At 38.2% G+C, this 20,153-nt stretch overlaps 1 protein-coding gene across 5 annotated transcripts in view; it reads left to right on the top strand.

Annotated features, from left to right (window-relative positions):
* CDC42 (cell division cycle 42) overlaps positions 1 to 17,937 on the top strand; it is a 54,869-nt gene extending 36,932 nt beyond the window's left edge. For 3 of the 5 annotated variants that reach the window (XM_005656039.4, XM_084958772.1, XM_084958773.1), the window contains exons 3-6: positions 391 to 463; positions 11,157 to 11,266; positions 11,395 to 11,592; positions 16,429 to 17,937. In XM_005656039.4, the coding sequence (XP_005656096.1) occupies positions 391 to 463; positions 11,157 to 11,266; positions 11,395 to 11,592; positions 16,429 to 16,518 (471 nt within the window). In that variant the 3' untranslated portion in view covers positions 16,519 to 17,937. 5 annotated transcript variants of the gene reach the window in all.
* Positions 17,938 to 20,153: the final 2,216 nt, after the last annotated feature.

Genomic DNA, 20,153 nt, shown 5'->3' on the forward strand with positions numbered 1-20,153 from the left:
GATTGTAATTATAGAGCTATGAAAAAATAATTTCTTAATAGTCAGATTGAAAATTGAGGTAGATTTTTACTGTTTCAAAAGTTTCAAACTTGAGTAGGATCATTTTATATGGCCCAAGGACTCTGCTCCTGTGACACCTCTAACTCTTCTGTAGCTTTTTATCCAGGCTGCTGGGGTAGAGTAGACATCACAGAATATATCTCCTGTCACTTTTTCCAAGAACCATTAGGTCATGCAAGGATTTATAGTTGGCAAGTTTGATCATACAAGAAAGATGGACCAAGAGAAGATTGAATCTTAGGAAGGAGCACATTGTCTTAGTTTCAGTTGTCCTATTCCATTTTGCCCATACCCTTTGCACACTAACGATGTCATATTTTTGTGTTTTAGGTTTTTGACAACTATGCAGTCACAGTTATGATTGGTGGAGAGCCATATACTCTTGGACTTTTTGATACTGCAGGTGAAAACTCGATGCCTTTTATAATGTTTTGGTCTGTAACTGTAACTTGCTGGCGTCTTTTTTTGGATATTTTGGAAAACAAGGATATTAGCAGATCACGTGCCTTTTGTTCATAGTCGGTAGATTGAATATTATGATGGCCGATGCTTGACCAAGAGGTAGTCCCAAACGTGGAAGGGCAAATAGGTATTTGGAGTACCCTGGCTGGATGGTGTGGAAGAAGATAGAGTAGGGTGAGAACAGAGTACATTAGGCAGGCTGTACTATCACTCTGATATTTGAAGACTTAATTTCGTATGTGGTCTATATCTTATATGTACATATAGCTGCTTATTTTATCATACTATAGCTTGTTATTTTATACTACATTTGAAAATATTTTGAGGGCAAACCAGTATCTATCTCAAAGTATTGACATTTGTGGTCAACTTTTCGAATGTGAGGACCAAATTACATTCTTCCATAAGTATTCCCAATTTCTCAGTGTTATTTCTTCCTTTTTTTGCTTTTGCTTTTTAGGGCCACACCTGTGGGATATGGAAGTTCCCAGGCTACGAGTTGAATAGGAGCTGCCACTGCCGGCCTATTCCACAGTCACAGCAATGTAGGATCCGAGCTACATCTGCGACCTATACCACAGCTTACAGCAACGCTGGATCCCCAGTCCACTGAGTGAGGCCAGGGATTGAACCTGGATCCTCATGGATACTAGTCGGATTTGTTTCTGCTGCCCCACCAGGGGAACTTCCATGTCCTCCTTGTTTTAACAGTAGCTGCATATCTTCATTTCTCACTTTTCTCTGTTGTTTCTGTTATTATCACCTTAGTCATAGGAAACATTTGGAGAGGTATTCTTTTGGTATTTAGGAATTCTAATCTTTTTGATTTTCATGAGTTACCCTCCCACTGTCTACCAGATGACATTTTGCTATTAGGGAGTGCATTATACTGCTCACTTTGATGAACTGTCTAGACTTAATAAAAAAAGAAAATGGAGAGACAATAGTAAACAGTTGAGACCAGTGGCTTTCTAATAGTGTTTTAAGCCTTTAAAATTTTTATGAATTAAAAATTATAAGAGTAAAAGTATATTATTTGAAAAATAGTATAAACAGTATAAACTTGGAAAATAGACAAAAAAAATAATGACCTACATCTCTTGGTAGGTGAGGGATTTTTCTTTGTGCCTTTTTTTTTTTTTTTTTTTTTTTTTTGTCTTTTTGCCATTTCTTGGGCCGCTCCTGCGGCATATGGAGGTTCCCAGGCTAGGGGTTGAATCGGAGCTGTAGCTGCCTGCCTACGCCAGAGCCACAGCAACGCAGGATCCGAGCCGCGTCTGCAGCCTACACCACAGCTCACGGCAACACCGGATCGTTAACCCACTGAGCAAGAGCAGGGATCGAACCTGCAACCTCATGGTTCCTAGTCGGATTCGTTAACCACTGCGCCACGGCAGGAACTCCTCTTTGTGCTTTTGAAGGCAGTCTGTATAACAGAGAGAAGACAATTTATGGCTACTTGGGGTTGAAAAGTAATTTAAAATTTTCTTTTCAAATTTCAAAGCATATTTTTATGAGCCTTTAAGTTTTAATCAGTATTCCTTATTGAAGTATAATGAAATAGAATTCATTTATTTTAAGTGTTCATTTTGATTATTTTTGTCAACTATATAGTTGTGTAACCTGACATTAATAAGATACATCACCTTAAGGAATTGTCTTGCGGTTTAGTGGGTTAAGGAGCTGGTGTTGTCACTGTAGTGGCTTGGGTTGCTGCTGTGGCATGGGTTTGAACCTTGGCCTGGTAACTTCCACATGCCAAAAAAATAAGAAATGTTTCTTTGTGCCCTTTATAGTCAGTCTCTTCCCTTGACCTGGCCCTAGGCAGCCACAGATCTGTTTTCTGTCACTAAGGTTTTGCTTTTCTGGAATTTCATATTAATGGAACCATAAAATCTATAGCCTTTTGTTTTTGACTTCTTTAACTTAGCATACTGTTTTTAAGATTAATCTATGATGTTGTATATTAATAGTTTGTCTTTTTATTGCTGAGTAGTACCCCATTCTGTGAATACAGCACAGTTTATCCATTTACAAGTTGAGGGTTATTTGGGTTTCAGATGGATAATGGTGCTCGGAACATTTGTATACCAGTTTTTGTATAGCCATATTTTATTTCTCTTCGGTAATAGTTTGGGAGTGGGTAAGCCTTTAAATTTAGTTGTAAAACTTATTAAAATTTTCATTAAAACAGTTAGTTTTAACAAATTGTTCTCAAGTTGGCCAAGGGTTCTTTGAATTAATATTGGTTTGTTTAACTTGGGTTGATAAGACTTTAATCTTAACCTCATTTACAACTGTTAAATTTCTTCAGACTGCATTCATAAAGTATTCAGTTTTCTAGTTTAAGTAGTTCATTTTGCTGACCTAACAAATGAAACATTCCCAAGTTTTTATATACGTAACTTTAATAAACCTGATAATTTAGGATTTTCTGTATTTTAATATATCTTTTTTTTTTTTTTTTTTTTGCTTTTTTTTAGGGCTGCACCCACGGCATATGGAGGTTCCCAGCCTAGGGGTTGAATTGGAGCTATAGCTGCTTGCCTACGCCACAGCTACAGCAACGCCAGATCTGAGCCACATCTGTGACCTACACCACAGCTCAGAGCATGCCAAATCCACTGAGCAAGGCCAGGGATTGAACCCGCAACCTCATGGTTCCTAGTCGGATTTGTTTCTGCTGAGCCACTACGAAAACTCCTGTTTTAATACATCTTAAATGGTATTATTTATAACCTTCATAAAGTTCTTAACATTTCCAACCAAAAAAACCCTCAAGATCAGTTATCCAGTTACACGTTTTATTTTGTTTCATTTTTATTATTTTTTTTGGGCCACATCCATGGTATGTGGAAGTTCCTGGGCCAGGGATAGAACCCATGCTGATCTTTAACCCGCTGTGCCACAAGGGGATTCCCACATTTTATTTATTTTAATTTTTTCAATTATACATTTTAGATGGGAATCAGAAGACTAATATATCATGTTCTTTAATATGGCAAATGTTTTTAAATATAGACACTAAGACAGTAGTGTCTTTTAAATAAATAATAACTTATTTAAGAATAAGTTATTCCTGAATGTAATGGAAAATTAACAGTAATAATATTTAATTTAATAATTGATTTATTTGATCTCTATTAGATTCTGAATCTTTCTGGGGGATAAAAGACATTAATTATTTTACTATTGAGGCAAGTTGGAGGGTTTCCATCTCAACTGGTTAAGTTCACTATAAGGGAGAGATTTTTTTTTTTTTTTGTCCTTTAAGGGCTGCACCAGCGGCATGTGGAGGTTCCCAGGCTAGGGGTCCAATTGGAGCTGTAGCTGCTGGCCTACTCCACAGCCACAGCAACGGCAGATCTGAGCTGCCTCTGTGACCTACACTACTGCTCATGGCAACACCAGATCCTTAACCCACTGAGTGAGGCCAGGGACCAAACCTGTGTCTTCATGGATGCTAATCAGGTTTGTTTCTGTTGAGCCACGTCAGGAACTCTGAGAGACCTTTCTTGACAGGCACTGGAGACCTGGGGTTGTAGGCATCCAGACTGAATCTCCTGTCTTTGATACACTCAAGGGAGACTCCATACCCTTCTCCAAAGGCCTTAATCTTAAGAATCCTGGTCTAAGTCATGCCGTTACTCAGTTTTCTTTCCGCTAAAGCTTCCATCTCCACTGAGATGGCCTCTGACGTTCTTTGATTATTTGGTTGCTTTTAACCTATTGACTGTGTTACTTTGTTTTGAATTCTTTTTGTAGTAAGTATTCCTTTCTTTAACTGTAACTTTTATAGATGTATTTAAATAATATCAATTAATACCAGGATTAGGACTCCTTTTGTCTCAAAACTTTATTTTTGCCTCTGTGGTCACAAAACTAAGTTCTTGCTAATGGATTTCTACAGTTACTTTGTTCTTCTGCATATGTTTTACTTTTGTGTATATAGGTCTATATTTAGCTTTTTTCACTTAAGGTGGTTATGATAGGCTCTTTTTCATATGGAATAATTCTACCACCAGTTCCTTTTTATATCAAAATTTTAAATGTTATTCTTTATTAAAGATACAGGTTTTGCTTATTATAGAAAAATCAAAATGTAGATAATCAAAAGGAGAAAATGAAAAAGCATCTCTATCCAGAGACAGTCACATCTTAGTGTATGTCCTAAAGAGAGCTGTTCCTAAATATTCATTGTATTTATACATGGGAAAAAAAGATGTTATTTCTCCCTGCCCTGTATGTGCTTTTATCTCTTAAAAGAAAAACATGGTGATATCTCAGTGTTGTACTTATGTGTCATAGTCTTATTCGTGGTTATACAGTAGTCTGTTGTGTGGAGATCACAGCACAGTTTGTTTAACTTTTGTTAATATGGGGTCCATTTGTGGTTTTTCTTCATATCATGATTTCTCTGTAGAAACTGTCTTTTTTTTTTTGATCTTTTCTAGGGCCGAACCCGCGGCATATGGAGGTTCCCAGGCTAGGGGTCTAATCGGAGCTATAGCCGCTGGTCTACGCCACAGCAACAGCAGCGTGGGATCCTAGCTGCATCTGTGACCTACATCACAGCTCACGGCAACGCTGGATCCTTAACCCACTGAGCGAGGCCAGGGATCGAACCCGCAACCTTATGGTTCCTAGTTGGATTCGTTAACCACTGAGTCACAATGGTAACTCCCAGAAACATTTTAATATTTTGACACATATTCTTTTTTGTCACTTTTAATCTTGATTTAATTTCAGACTTAAAGAGAAGTTGCTAGTACAAAGAATTCCTTACCAAATTCACCGGTTCTAAACTTTTTGTGACATTCTCTGGCTCTATGTGCATATTATTCTTTTTTTTTTTTTTTTGTCTTTTGTCTTTGTTGCTGTTGTTGTTGTTGTCATTGTTGCTATTTCTTGGGCCGCTCCCGCGGCATATGGAGGTTCCCAGGCTAGGGGTTGAATCGGAGCTGTAGCCACCGGCCTACGCCAGAGCCACAGCAACGCGGGATCCGAGCCGCGTCTGCAACCTACACCACAGCTCACGGCAACGCCGGATCGTTAACCCACTGAGCAAGGGCAGGGATCGAACCCGCAACCTCATGGTTCCTAGTCGGATTTGTTAACCACTGCGCCACGATGGGAACTCCCCATATTATTCTTATTTCTAAGCAATTTGAGAGTAGGTTGCATGCACCATGCCCTTTTGTTTTTTTAATGTTTCAGTGTATATTTCTTTTTTTTCTTTGTTTTCATGGTTGCCCCTGCAGCGTATGGAAGTTCCCAGGCCAGAGATTAAATTTGAGCGACAGCTATGGCATCGCCAGATCTTTTAACCTGCTGCACCAGGCTAGGGATTGAACTCTTGCCTCTGCAGTGACCCATGCCACTGCAGTCATATTCTTAACCCACTGTACCGTGGTGGGAACACCTAGTGTCTGTTTTTTAAGAGCAAGGATATTCTCTTATAGTGCTCTTATCAAATTTAGGGAATTTAACATTACATATAACATTTTAATTTTTTGCTTTTTATTAAAAAAAAATTTTTTTTTTTCACTTGCACCTGCAGCATTCAGAAGTTCTCAGACTTGAGCTACAGCAGTGGCAACACCAGATCCTTAACTGCTAGGCCACTAGGGGATTCCAACATTTAAAATTTTAATCTATAATCAACTTCCTAATTTGTCAGTTGTCTTAATATTGTCCCTTTTAGTAATTTTTCTTGTATAGGTTCTGAGCTATGATCACACATTGCATGTGGTTGTCACTCTCTTTGGTTAGTGTCCATTACTTAGCCCTTCATGTCATTGGCATTTTTATTTTATTTATTTACTTTTTTGTCTTTTTAGGGCCGCACCCAAAGCATGTAGAGATTCCCAGCTAGGGGTCGAAGCAGAGCTATAGCTGCTGACTTACACCATAGCCACAGCAACACTGAATCTGAACTGTGTCTGTGACCTACACCACAGCTCATGGCAATGCTGGACCCTTAACCCACTGAGCAAGGCCAGGGATCGAACCCTCGTGGATGCTAGTCATATTCCTTTCTGCTGAGCCACGGTGGGAACGCCCACACTGGCATTTTTAAAAGGAAACAGACCACTTATTTTATAAAATATGTGTCAGTTTGAGTTTGTCCATTTCCTCATGAGTAGATTTAGGATTTGCATATTTGACTTGCCAGCTATCTAGCTAACTGGTCTATCTAGCATTAAAGTCCAGCCTTTCTCTCGACTGATTACAGTGATTAAATAGCTGGCAAGTCACTTAACTGTGTGGAGCTTAATTACCTAGGTGTGTAAAGTGTTTAAAATACTCTCCTCTCCAAAAAACCCAAAAAACAAAAAACCTGTCCTCTTAGAGATGCTGTGAAGATTCAGTGATAGTCAGTTTAACAAAGTGTTCACATATGTAAAAACTCAGGAGCTGTGTAATACACTTTATTGTCTTTTTAAAAAAACCAGCACAGTGACTGGGAAGTGTTCTGTGCACAGCTAATATTCTCTTCCTTAGCAGATGAGTAATATGCAGAACAAGTCATAGTGGTGCACTATGACCCAGTTTAGCTTATTCTGTTTTGTTTTTAAAAAACTCCTTTCATTGAGGTGTTTTCTCATATCTGGCAGTCTTCTACAGTTATCGATTGATTACATTAACAGGAATGAATGACAGTGCTATCCATACAGATATTTGTAGTCGCCTTGGTCCAAAGGCATTTTGACCAAGATTTGAGTCTTCAGTAAATTCTGCATTAACATGCAATAGTCTAGATTTTTACAGATGTTAATGCATAAAATAATAGGAATATCAGGTTCCAAAGTGTCCCCCATTTACTTTCAGCTTTTTTCCTTTTTTCTTTTCATGATATAAAAGGTATTATGAAATTATTTAGGAGTAAGCTTCATGGCACAAATGAAGCAGAGATCACTAAGTGCCCTTAAATTTTGAGTACTTGGTTATTGAAAAAAATGTTTAGGTTTTAATTTGCAGTGGTAAATTCTATGAAATGTTTAATTTGTTTTCTTCTTATTTATGATGTCCTACTTTAATTCTCTAAGAATGTTGCTTTTGGAGTTTCTGTCGTGGCGCAGTGGTTAACGAATCCAACTAGGAACCATGAGGTTGTGGGTTCGATCCCTGGCCTTGCTCAGTGGGTTAAGGATCCGGCGTTGCTGTGAGCTGTGGTGTAGGTCACAGATGCGGCTCAGATCCCACGCTGCTGTGGCTCTGGTGTAGGCCGGTGGACCCCTAGCCTGGGAACTTCTATATGCTGCGGGAGCGGCCCTAGAAAAGGCAAAAAGACTGGAAAAAAAAAAAGGATGTTGCTTTTTGGCAATATCCTTATTTTTCATACCACAATATTGTTTCATATTTTTCATGTGGACCAGAGTCCTCAGTTCTAGCTTGAGTTTGAGCTCTTTCATTTGAGGTCGTTATCAAGGACAAGAACCAGCAACCCATGAGATAGAACCTTGTTTTTTGGCAGGTTAAGTGGTGCTCTGGTGTACTCTTAGAGTAGATATAGTTTAAGACCTGTGGTCAAAACCTGTCTCACACATATAGAGTGAAGTTTTTTTGATCCTGTTGTGTACCTTAAAGGATGCTAAGTGATAGTGCTGCCTCTGTCTTGAGTGAATAATGACTATCTGTGACATACTTGGAGCTTAAATTTTACCTGAATATATTATGCTTGGATTTTGAAGGACCTTGCTCATCTAAGGTATCATACTCATTCTCTTTCCTTTAAATGTAGCACTTGTAACAGATGGAGATGTGAGGTAGCCTACTTTTTATTTATTGAACAATTTTACTTCTTCTTTTTTTTAATCTCCCTGTGAAAGGGAAAGAAAGATTTTATAGCTTTGAGGGCTTGTTCATTCCAAGTAAATGGACAGACCAATACTGCTTTAGATCTAGTATTAAAAAAGAGTAGCTATATTTGTTTTCTGTAACAATTGATATAAATAGAAAGAAGGCTGTTCACATTTAAAACATTGGGCCTCCATTTAGATGCCCCTTGTGGTGCTCAGGAATACATACATACTTGGATCTGTTTTTGATGCAGGGCCTGAATGACTAAAAATGAAGCCTTTTCTAGTCTATGCCAGGGTTATTTTTAGTGAAATATATTCCATTTGAATAGGGACTAGGGCTAAGAAAAGGTATGTGAAGGGTCTGTGCTTTTTACATGGCTTGGTTAACTGTTTTGTTGTCTTATTTTTTTAATTTATTTTTTGTTTTGTTATTTTATTGGAATTTTGACTGATGCTTCAAAGCTCAAGCTGGTGTTAGAGCTCAGGCAGTATGGATTGAGAGAATTGTTAGGATTTGGCTGATTTTGTTTTCCTTTAGCCCATTATTTCTTTTTAAAATCACTTCTTTGTCTATATTGTACATTCATTATAATTTAAAAGTGAAAGTTATGCATCTTAGTGCATACCTTTGAATTCCTTTGATTCTAACCCTAGCATATTGCTAAAGTATTCAATAAATGCTAGTGGTATGATAGCGGTTTTATTGTTTTGTTAACGTCCTTTGTTTTAACTTGTCTTTTAATCTCTTCATTTTTTGTAGAGTATTATCCTGACAGTACCCTTATTTCTACTTACAGTGTATTGTTTAAGTGGCAGTAATGGCAACATATAAATAATGGTAACATCTTTAATTATCATGTTTCGATAGCTAGCCTAAATTCTTGTATTCTTTCTCAACATTGGCAGAAAAATTTACCGGCATACAAAATACTCAATTTTCCTCCCCCCCCTTCAAATTTTTTCTTATCGTAGTAAAAAATATATAGCATAAAATGTACCATTTTAGGAGTTCCACTCGTAGCTCAGCGGAAACAAATCTGACTAGCATCCACGAGGATGCATGTTCGATCTCTGCCCTCGCTCAGTGGGTTAAAGATCCAGCGTTGCCGTGAGCTGTGGTGTAGGTCACAGATGAGGCTCGGGTCCTGTGTTGCTGTGGCTGTGGTATAGGCTGGCGGCTACAGCTCCGATTCAACCCCTAGCCTAGGAACCTCTATATGCTGCTGGTGTGGCCCTAAAAAGACAAAAAAAAAAAGTACCATTTTAACCATTTTTAAGTGTATAGTTCAGTGTCATTAAGTATGTAATTATTCTCTTAATACATAGCTCAGTTTTGAAATTGGATTAAATCTTTCCTCTGTGACTCCTGACTTCCCTTCACAGTTTTGGAAATGTGTATGGATATTTTTAAACATATCTGGAAATAATTTCGAGTCTGCAGAATAGTTGCAAAAGTACTACTAGGAGCCCATGTGCACCCTTTAACCAGATTTACCAGTTGTTAACATTTTACCTTATTTGCTGTATATATATATATTTGTTTTTTTTGTTTTTTTTTTTTTTAGGGCCATATCCACGGCATATGGAGATTCCCAGGCTAGGGAACGAATCTGAGTTGTAGCTGCAGGCCTACGCCACAGCCACAGTAACGTAGGATCTGAGCCGTGTCTGCAACCTGTACCACAGCTTAAGGCAATGCTGGAGTCATGATGGGAACTCCTGCAGTTCAGATTCTTAATTCACTGTGCCAAAAGACCAAAAAAAAAAAAAAAAAAAAAATACAAGAGACTACAAGAGGTGACAATTAGTAGTTCCCATTGTGGGGCAGCGGAAATGAGTCCGACTAGGAATCATGAGGTTGCAGGTTTGATCCCTGGCCTTGATCAGTAGGTTAAGGATCTAGCATTGCTGAGAGCTGTAGTGTAGGTTGCAGATGCGGCTCAGATCCTGTGTGGCTATGGCTGTGGTATAGGCCGGCAGCTATAGCTGCAGTTCGACACCTAGCCTGGGAACCTCCCTCCATATGTCAGGAGTGTGGCCCTAAAAAGCAAAAAAAAGCAAAAAAAAAAAAAAAAAAAAAAAGAGATGACAGTTAAATCCAATACATGGTCCCATATTTAAAAGCAGGAAAAACTGTACTTGAATCAGTCAACAAAACTGGAATGCAGATGTTGGAGTATGATATCAATGCTAAATTTCCTGAAGTTGATTACCATTTTATAATAAGAATGTCTGTGTTTGGATTTGATTTTTAATCATTTCTGTAGTAACAGCTTATTGTTTTGGTTACATTATTGTTGTGTTGCTAATGGACACAAAGATTGAAAACTACAAATTGGTGGTAAGGCAGAGTTCCTGTTGTGGCTCAGAGGGGTAAGAACCTGACTAGTATCCTTGAGGATACAGGTTTGATCCCTAGCCTCACTCAGTGGGTTAGGGATCTGGCATTGCCACAAATTGCATTGTAGTTTGCAGATGTGGCTTGGATCTGGTGTGGCTGTGGCTGTGGCCTAGGCTGGCAGCTGCAGCTTCAATTGACCCTTAGCCCAGGGGCCCTAAAAAACAAAAGAAACTGGTAATAAGGCAAATAATGAATATATAATAAATTCATTGCTGTTCTAAGGGCCTGAAATATTAAATAAAGTTAGCTGAGTGAAAGTACTGTTCACATATTCTGTTACAAAACCAAATATTTTATTAGATAAGTTGCTTTCTCATTAATGATGTGTGCTATTAGCTGCATGCTTAATCTGTTGACTGACTTGTGAGTTTAATGTTGTGAGGGCACCAAAATTCAGTTGCTGATTTCTTCAATTTTTCACTCCTTAGGGCAAGAGGATTATGACAGATTACGACCGCTGAGTTATCCACAAACAGATGTATTTCTAGTCTGTTTTTCAGTGGTCTCTCCATCCTCGTTTGAAAATGTGAAAGAAAAGGTGAGTTGGTCAAGTATTCTTGCCCTGAAAAAAAGGATTGTCATAGAACTTCTGTTGACTTGTTGTTAAATAGCTTTGGGGGCTTGTGGATTAATGCAAATGTGTTTTAAAAAATATGTTTTCTCTAGTGGGTGCCTGAGATAACTCACCACTGTCCAAAGACTCCTTTCTTGCTCGTTGGGACCCAAATTGATCTCAGAGATGACCCCTCTACTATTGAGAAACTTGCCAAGAATAAACAGAAGCCTATCACTCCAGAGACTGCTGAAAAGCTGGCCCGTGACCTGAAGGCTGTCAAGTATGTGGAGTGTTCTGCACTCACACAGGTGAGGACTGTGTGGAGCTCCATGTTTATTTATAGTTGAGTGTTTCTTAGCATTAGGATTCAAGTGTTTCTCACAGTGGTCTGCAGTGCTCAAGAAAGCTGAGATTATAACCAGTTTCATAGTGTATATTCCTTTGTTAGAGGTCTCTGTGTTTATGGAGAAAAGTAGTAGTTTCTAAGTAAAGCTCTCGTGTTGGCCAGCTCCCACGTTGTACTGAATCATTTGTGGTGGTTAGAGGTTGTTTAAAAAAAAATTTCAGGTGTACAGCTAAATCAGTCAGTTATACATATAAGTATATCCATTCTTTTTTTCCCATATTAGCACAAATTTATGAGAGTATGTGAATGATTCCCCTCCTTCCCTCAGACTGAAATGGTCATCTAAATATATCTAATCTTTTCTTATCAGTAAGGACAATTGATGCTGTATTGTTTCTGGGGTAATTCACCTGGGATGGAGAATTAGTCACAATAATTGAGACTTTGATGTCAGAGAAAGCTGCCTTGGCCATTTCTCAAGCATGACTTTTTATATAGGGTTTCTATTATGTTTTTGAAGGCATTCTTTCCTTATGTGGTCCTCTCTTCTGTCCCTTTCTGAAGGATTTAATTTGAACTCTTTTTATAGTTTGACGGGAAACCTCAGATCCCGAGGACAGGGATCAGTGTTATAGTGTTTAGAGTGAGAGTTGTTATGTCCTTGTTAATGTGGTTTCATCTTTTCTTCCTTTATGGTGTCACTAACTAGTTCTCCCCTCTGAGCACAGTTCTGGGGGTAAAGGAAAGAGTTATGGAAACAATTAGCAGCGAACTCTTTTATTCTACTGGCATTGATGCCTTGACATTTGAACAGTGAGCAGCTGAGCTGAATTAAAATAAGGCAGGGCTTGGTAGCTCAGTGGATAAGGTTCTGGCGTTGTCACTGCTGTGGCTTGGGTCGCTGCCGTGATGCAGATTCAATCCCAGGCCCTGGAACTTCTGCGTGCTGCGGGTTGGGCCAAAAATAAATAAATCAATAAAATAAGCAGGGTTGAAAAGTAGAAATTTCTTGTAATTACATCAAATCTATTTATATTTCTCATGCTACTTTTTTAGGTAACTTTTATTTTTTATTAAGTTAAGAAAAGCCACTATTGGATTCTTGGCTTTATATATATTGAAGTAAATGGCATATATAGTTACGTATTATACATGTACTAGATATTTAGTATGTAGGGCCTACACATAATTTAGTAATCTCCAATTTAGGCCTGGGTTGGGATATGTAAAAATAAAACTTTTATTCTTAGCTGGCTATTTCACAGGATGACTTTAAAGCTAATTTCGTTTTCCCAAACTAGCAGTTTAGTTCCCTAGCAGTTTAGTTCTGTTGTAAAAGCAGATATTTAAAAGTTGAGAAGATTTTACATCTTTTCACATAGCACTGAAATTTTTTTTAAATGCCTGATGCTTCTGTGTTTTGATACCATACCCAGGAAAGTGTGTGTGTGTGTGTATTGAAGAAGATATATGTGGAACACTTTGGTCGGATAATTGTTGAATATCCCTGTCCTCTAAATACGGGTTGCTTTGGGGGGAAATGGAGGCAAGTAGGCCATGTGGACCCATTTGTAGGTCACTAGTGAAGCTTATTTTAGAGAATTGGATGTTTTCATATAAAGTTTTTTACAGTATGAACAGGTTTATATAGTACAGCACTTTGCCAGAGAATAGAAATTTGAAAAGATCTTAGCAACTGCATTTTTCTTACCAGATTTTGAATTTGGAGAAATCAAAAGAGAAGATAGCAAATGGGGTCTCTGGTGCTGTTTGGGAGCTAGAACTTTTTAGGACTCCAGATTCTGTTTGTTGGTTCCTCTAAAAGTGAATTCTTTATATAATCAGATAGTGTGATTAAAGCAAAGATTAGTTTTGTCTTGTAGGCAATTAGTTGATCTTTTGTCAGTAAGCAAGAAAGGATTTTCTGTTTATTAGGGATACCCTAGTTTCCAGTTGTTGTCCTTGTCTTTTTTCCCTGCATATAATTTATGTCTTTCCATCTTCCCTCCTTCCTTTTATGTTTGACAACCAGAGTTTGCTCCTAGATGTGTAGAGAGAATTTGGGGGAATTTTAACTTTTATTTAGCATTTCTACTTTGTAAAATAGACACAGAAAGAAGAAAACTTTTTAACTTCTTTGCTTCTTTTTAAGTGCTTATTGTTATTTCTCATTTGTTTTGTACCTAATGGAATGTGTGGGTACCAGTCCTCCAAGGTACTGTGGTGGGGATGGACAGGGTGGGGACACCTGGGGTAGTCTGGGGCTGGCACTTGTTATTAGAACTGTGTTCTGGGACTTTGGGGGAAATTTTTACTTGGGATCCAACTGACCTAAAGAACATGCAAAATTTCTTTGGGTGGTAAATCTATGGCTTCAGATTTAGGTGAGTTTAGGTGAGGCTATAGACCTGGTACCAGTACTGAGTCACCCTGTCCCGCTGGAGTTCTGGCTGAGGTGTAAGTGTATTTCTGCATCTTAATCCCTATAGGTCTGATAATATTCTTTGTTTTCACTCCATGCTTTACGCTCTGATACCCATGCAGACATCTAAAAGCATTGGATTGCTTGCTAAAACTCATTCTAGGATCCCATTCTTTGTTTTCCTATTGGGTGGTGGTTACTTGCTCTAATAACATTACTGAATAACTGAAGTGTATGCTGTTTCTAGAATCTGTTCTTTAAACTTCTTCCAGTTGGTACTGCTGAACAATTAACACTTTTTCCTAAATGTCTGAACCTTTTGTTCTGGGAACCTGGTTTACTCTGAAGTCCTGATTAATCTCCCATTCAGATATGTCATTGAATCTAGAAACATGTAGCATGCCTGTTAGTCTCTGCTATTTGTGTCCTTCAGTTATTCAGGGGGTGAATTCACAGAAGCCTGAAATAGTAATGAATTTACTTCTAAAATGTACATGCCATTCTTATCATTAGAAATACTAGGGAATTCTACAAGGGCTAATTATTCAATGCATGTATCTCGTATTTACATGTCCATTTTTCTGTCCTGGCATTATTTTCATTAAAATGTTGTAATATTAGATTTCAAAGTGTGATTGTTATAGAAGTCAACATATGGCCCTTTCATAAACATTGCTTTCTTGCTTGGTTAACCTTTTTTAAGGTAAGAAGTTTGTTTACTCTCCTGATAATGAGCTTAAAATCTACCTTTCTGGCAGTTATTTTTCTTAAGGCGCATTGCTTCTGTGAATTCAGCCCATTTAATCCGGACTGCTGTTGTATCTGCTGGTCTTTCTAACCCTCTAACCTGGCTGCTATTCTCTCTCCTCCCCTCTGTCTTGTAGAGAGGTCTGAAGAATGTGTTTGATGAGGCTATCCTAGCTGCCCTCGAGCCTCCGGAAACTCAACCCAAAAGGAAGTGCTGTATATTCTAAACTGTTTTCTCCTTCCCCTCTTTGCTGCTGCTTCCTGTCCCACTACTGTAGAAAGATCGTTTAAAAACAAAGGAATAAAACCATCCTGTTTGAAAGCCTCTGCGTCTTTTTACTCACCACCTTAGAGCAACGTCTGTATTAGTTTTTGATCAAGAATGCTATATCTTATAGAATATTTTTTGTGATCAGTAGTCAAGTTGGACTTGTTTAATTTTCTGCTGCTTGAGTTGCCTGATGCTCAGAGCTTTTTGGTTTGGATTACTATTGCAAAAGGGAACTTGGTCTGGCATTAAGAATGTCCTCTTGGAGAAAATAAGAGTTTTAACACTTCTAGATCATAGTTCTAGATGGCGAAAATAACACAAACAACCTTTTACTCTTACGATCAATTGTTAATTGTAATTGCATGACAAAATTTATGGAAAAGGGGTGACCTACTAGTAGAGTGTAATGGGGAAGGGAGGATTCTTTTCTGGTTTTCCTTTGTGCAGTGAAACTTTGTGTTGCTATTGCTTTGGCTGTCTGTGCTGTAGTGGAGTATTTGTCAGTCTGGGGTGGGAAAGATATTGATGTACCTGCTACTGCTTTTTGAGATCATTTGTTACATTATCTTTTAAGAATAGCATCCATTTTAACGGTTGACTTAAGGTTTGTTAATGTTGAGATGTAAAGCTGCCATCTTTATATTTTCCTGCTTCTGATTTATTGTTGTGAGGGAAACATACAATTGTGGTTACCTTCAAATTTTGAAATTAAAAATATACAATTGTTTGTATAAATGCCTGATGAAGCTTTATTCCTGTTGCACTGACTGGCTCTGGTTTTATGTATGTATCAGGTGCCCTCATTTCTGCTTCCTTGAATCCCCTTGGCTCTGTCTAATTGGTGGGATAAAAGGAGTTCAGAGTGAATATTTTTCATGCAGCCACTGTAATTGCTCTCTCCATCTTTGCCTGCGCCTTCTGTATAATAAGGATGCCACTGCCCGGTGTCTGACCTCTTGGTCCTGTTCCATATCCAGCTGTTTCATTTGAATGCAGAGCTGCTTATTTGTTTTTATGTAAAGTGTTTCAGCAGCACATTACAAAACTCATGTTGAATGAGCAAATGATACATGTGCTTGTTTGCTTCTTGTGACATACATTGGTCTGCAAAAAGCTTTCTCAAAGGACCACTGTCTCACTCATGAACATCTGCTCCTCTGCTCCTGAATTGTTGGATCCTTCCAGTGCCCTTCCTGGACAAAACTTGGGGAAGTGAGATGATTGTGTTGAGATTCAGGGTTGTTTTTAATGTTTCATTCTTTGCCAACTCCTGGGGGTTTGAATGGTTTAAATTTGATCTTCAACTTTATTATACAGAATATCAGACTGGCCATTTTTTTCTTTCTACCCCTTTTCAGAAAGGCCTAAAGAATGTATTTGACGAAGCAATATTGGCTGCCCTGGAGCCTCCAGAACCGAAGAAGAGCCGCAGGTGTGTGCTGCTATGAACGTCTCTCCAGAGCCCTTTCTGCACAGCTGGTGTCGGCATCATACTAAAAGCAATGTTTAAATCAAACTAAAGATTAAAAATTAAAATTCGTTTTTGCAATAATGACAAATGCCCTGCACCTACCCACATGCACTCGTGTGAGACAAGGCCCATAGGTATGGCCCCCTTCCCCCCTCAGTACTAGTTAATTTCAAGTAATTGTGTATTGTCAGAAAAGTGATCAGTACTAGTTTTTGTTTTGTCGTTTCAAAAAAATTATTTTGTTTTGTTTAAAAGCAAGGCATGCTTGTGATGACTCTGTAACAGACTAATTGGGGTGGTTGAAGCTGTTCCCGGGTTCCACTCTGGAGAGTAATCTGGGATATCTAGGTTTTTTTTTCCCCCCTCTCCCCTTTTTTGTTTGTTTTTTTGGGCGGGGCAGTGTGTGTGGGGGGGTTTGTTTTTATTTAGTCATGTTTTTTTAATTCATTAACCATTGGACAGCCCTTGAGGAGGACAGGTTGATTCCACATTCCACTTCCTAGATCTAGTTTAGAAAACATGTTCCCCATCTGGTGCTCTTAGGAAGGAGTATAGTAAACGCCTCATTTAATAATATACTCCTTTTTGAAAGTTGCCTTTTCTCTCCACCCTTGAGTAGGTCCAGTATTTGATGAAACTCATGAAAGTGGGTGGAACCTGTCTTGCCCCTCCTCTTTTCTAGGATGCACTATATATGTGACTGTGACTTTCAAGGAAATTTGTTTGCCATTTGCTAATTTTTTTTGAAGTTAATTTCTAACTTCTTTCACTGATAAATGAAGAAAAGTATTGCACCTTTTGAAATACACCAAATGGATTGAGTACGTAATTAAAAAACATTTTTTTTTTCCCTGTCAGTCATTGTCTTAATATGCTTAGCATAGACGTGCAGCTTAATAGTGTGAGATCTGGTGTTCCTAGAACACAGCTGAAGACCTGGTATATAGAGGAAATCCGAGGGGTGGTGCTAGAAGACAGATGTCTACGGATGATTCACATCCTCTTCCAAGTTATGAGGATGGAGACCTGCTTCATTAAGAAGCTGGGGGTGGGGTGGGGGTGGGGAGAACATTTAACAACATGGGGACCAGTCAGGGGAATCCCCTTATTTCTGTTTTGCATATGAGGAACCCTAGAGCAGCCAGTTGAGGCTCTCTAGTTTAATAAAACTCCTGGGGAGAGTCTTATGCAGACTCTTCGTAAGTGTTAATAGGGATTTTATCAGCTTATTTTGGTTGCAGTTTCCAATTTTTAAAAATGTTAGGTTATCTTCCCCACCTTCCCCAAATCCTAATTCTTGTAGATTTCATTAGTGTTGAACCAATGCTTTTCTCATGTCTGAATTCTTTGTATATGCATTCTTTTCAGATGTATTAAACAAACAAAAAACCCTTCACAAGCCAGCCTGGGGGTTGTTATTTTCCCTCCGCCTCTTACTTTTTAGATATTTAGGAGTGGGAACTTGGCTTTTATTCACATCAGTTTCTAACAAATTTTGGGATAAAGATAAAATGTACTTTATTACTTTTCTGGAATTCAGTTTGAGATGATTTTTTCCCCCTCTTTACATTCAGGTTTGTGCCTTCTCCCCTAAGTTTGGCAGGTAGCTTACAAACTCTTTAATATCAGGTAGGTCCTTAGTGAAAAAATGTTCTGGAAGCTCACCTATCATGTTGTTGGAATGGCAGCATACCTCCAATCCATCGATTATTTGGAAAGCAGCTGGTTTTTCTCCATGTTTTCTGTATCAGTGGTTTTCATACTTAGCTGCTTAGTAGAGTGCAGCTTGAGCGATGGGGTGTTCTAAACTTTCCAGGTATTTCCAAAATACAGCCAAGTTTGAGAACCCCTGCTCCTTGTTGTTAACCTCAAACTGCTTCTCTCAGATTCCAGATTCTGTGCTGTGAATCTGAATATGGGGCGCATTTTCTTTAGTTGACAAGAATAATTCATTTACCTTAAGTGTTTACTGAGCTGTATGGCAATCTTAGAAACTAAGAGCTGTTAATCCAGTTGATAAGGTTGATGCAGTGTGGCCTCGTTTTGGTAATTTACTACATGGAGTCATGTTGGCTTGTTTCCATTACTACGCTAGAACTAAGCTGGGCTCCTTGGGAAGAGGTTAGGAAGAAAAGCAAGTCTAATTAGCTTTACTGTTTTAACCAGTGTGTCTTTCTCATTTCTTGTTGATCATACTAGGGAGAGATACTTGGGTCATGCTGTGAGACTCTGGGCACCAGGGACCGTATATCCCTGTATATCTTAGTACAGTGGCATATAGGTCCATCTTGATCACTGCTGTATCACTGGCCTAGAGCAGTGTTTGACACACTATGAGATGGCTCTGAAAATAGTTGTTGGATGGGTACATGGTTCCAAGGATGAATGAATGAAATAAAGCAGGTCACATAGTTGTGTTGATGAATTATCCACACATCAGAAGAACAGTGGTGACAAGAGGATTGATTGAAGCTAGCATTGTTTTCTAGTTAAGTATTTTTAATTTGACTTCTACATATCAGAAGAACATAGGTGGCAGATGGATGAAGCTAATTGTTTTCTATTTAAATATTGTTTTCTGTTTGACCTAACAAATGCATCGGTCATCTGGCTTAGTGAGTGATACTGCCCAGGGAATGTGATCTAGAGGTTGGAAAGGGTTATTTAAAACAGTCATTAGCAGATTTAGCTTGTGGCAAAATTTATAGTATATGGGCTAATACGATACTAGTACATCACTGGTTTTCTAAAATACTAGTGCTTTAAAAATAAAATACCGCTGTTTTACTAAAGGCCTTAGAAATAGGTTTTGTGCTTTGTAGAGCTGGATTTTATGCCAGTGGCAGGGGAGGAGGAGAGTATATTCTAAGGGGAAGAGAGGATTGTGGAATCTAAGGAATGGTTGCAATATTTTACTTGTTGTAAAGTGTATTTTTCCTTACGTTTTCATAATCAGAATAACTCTTAAAATTTGTATATATTTAATGTAGCAGTGCTTTTTGCTCTTGTTCTGAAGAGCTGTCCTTACGTTATTGGTGTCTTATAATTGTTGTCTTTATAATATTTTCTTAGAATGGATAAAATACTGTTTTTTCATTGTTAGGTTTGGACTGTTTTTTTTTTTCTTCTTGCATTTTTGATATTATTAGTGGTTATGTGGGTACTGAGTGATAAGAAACTGGTATACGAGGACCCTGCTTCTTGAGGATTGGAACTTAGTTCCTGCTGAGTATAGCTAACATACCTTGAAAATATGGTATATAACAATGTGGGCAAGGAACAGACAGTATTTCACCAAGAAGTAGCAACTCCATTAGCTTCAGGAAGGCCTGAGCTCTTCATGGGCTAGGGTATTTGAATGATATGGGAGGAGAGTAGCTTTAAATCGCATTTCTAAGTTGGCTCTCCTTATTTTCTGTAAACCTTTACCCCAAGTTCTCTCAACTTCAGAGCATGGTGGTTTAGCCACATTCATCAACAGAAGACCTCACCTTAATATTTTCTTTCCAGGGCTGTTAAAATACTTTCATTATTTGGAATTTTTTATAAAGAGCACCTCTTCCCTCTTTAAAAAGCCATTTTATTAGCTGTTGCTATGATGATATTGCATTA

This window comes from Sus scrofa, chromosome 6 (genome assembly GCF_054392235.1).
Source record: "Sus scrofa isolate SSC_HxYL_T2T_F1_AM1 chromosome 6, Sscrofa_HxYL_maternal_Yorkshire_Landrace_v2.0, whole genome shotgun sequence".
NCBI classification, from domain to species: Eukaryota; Metazoa; Chordata; class Mammalia; order Artiodactyla; family Suidae; genus Sus; species Sus scrofa.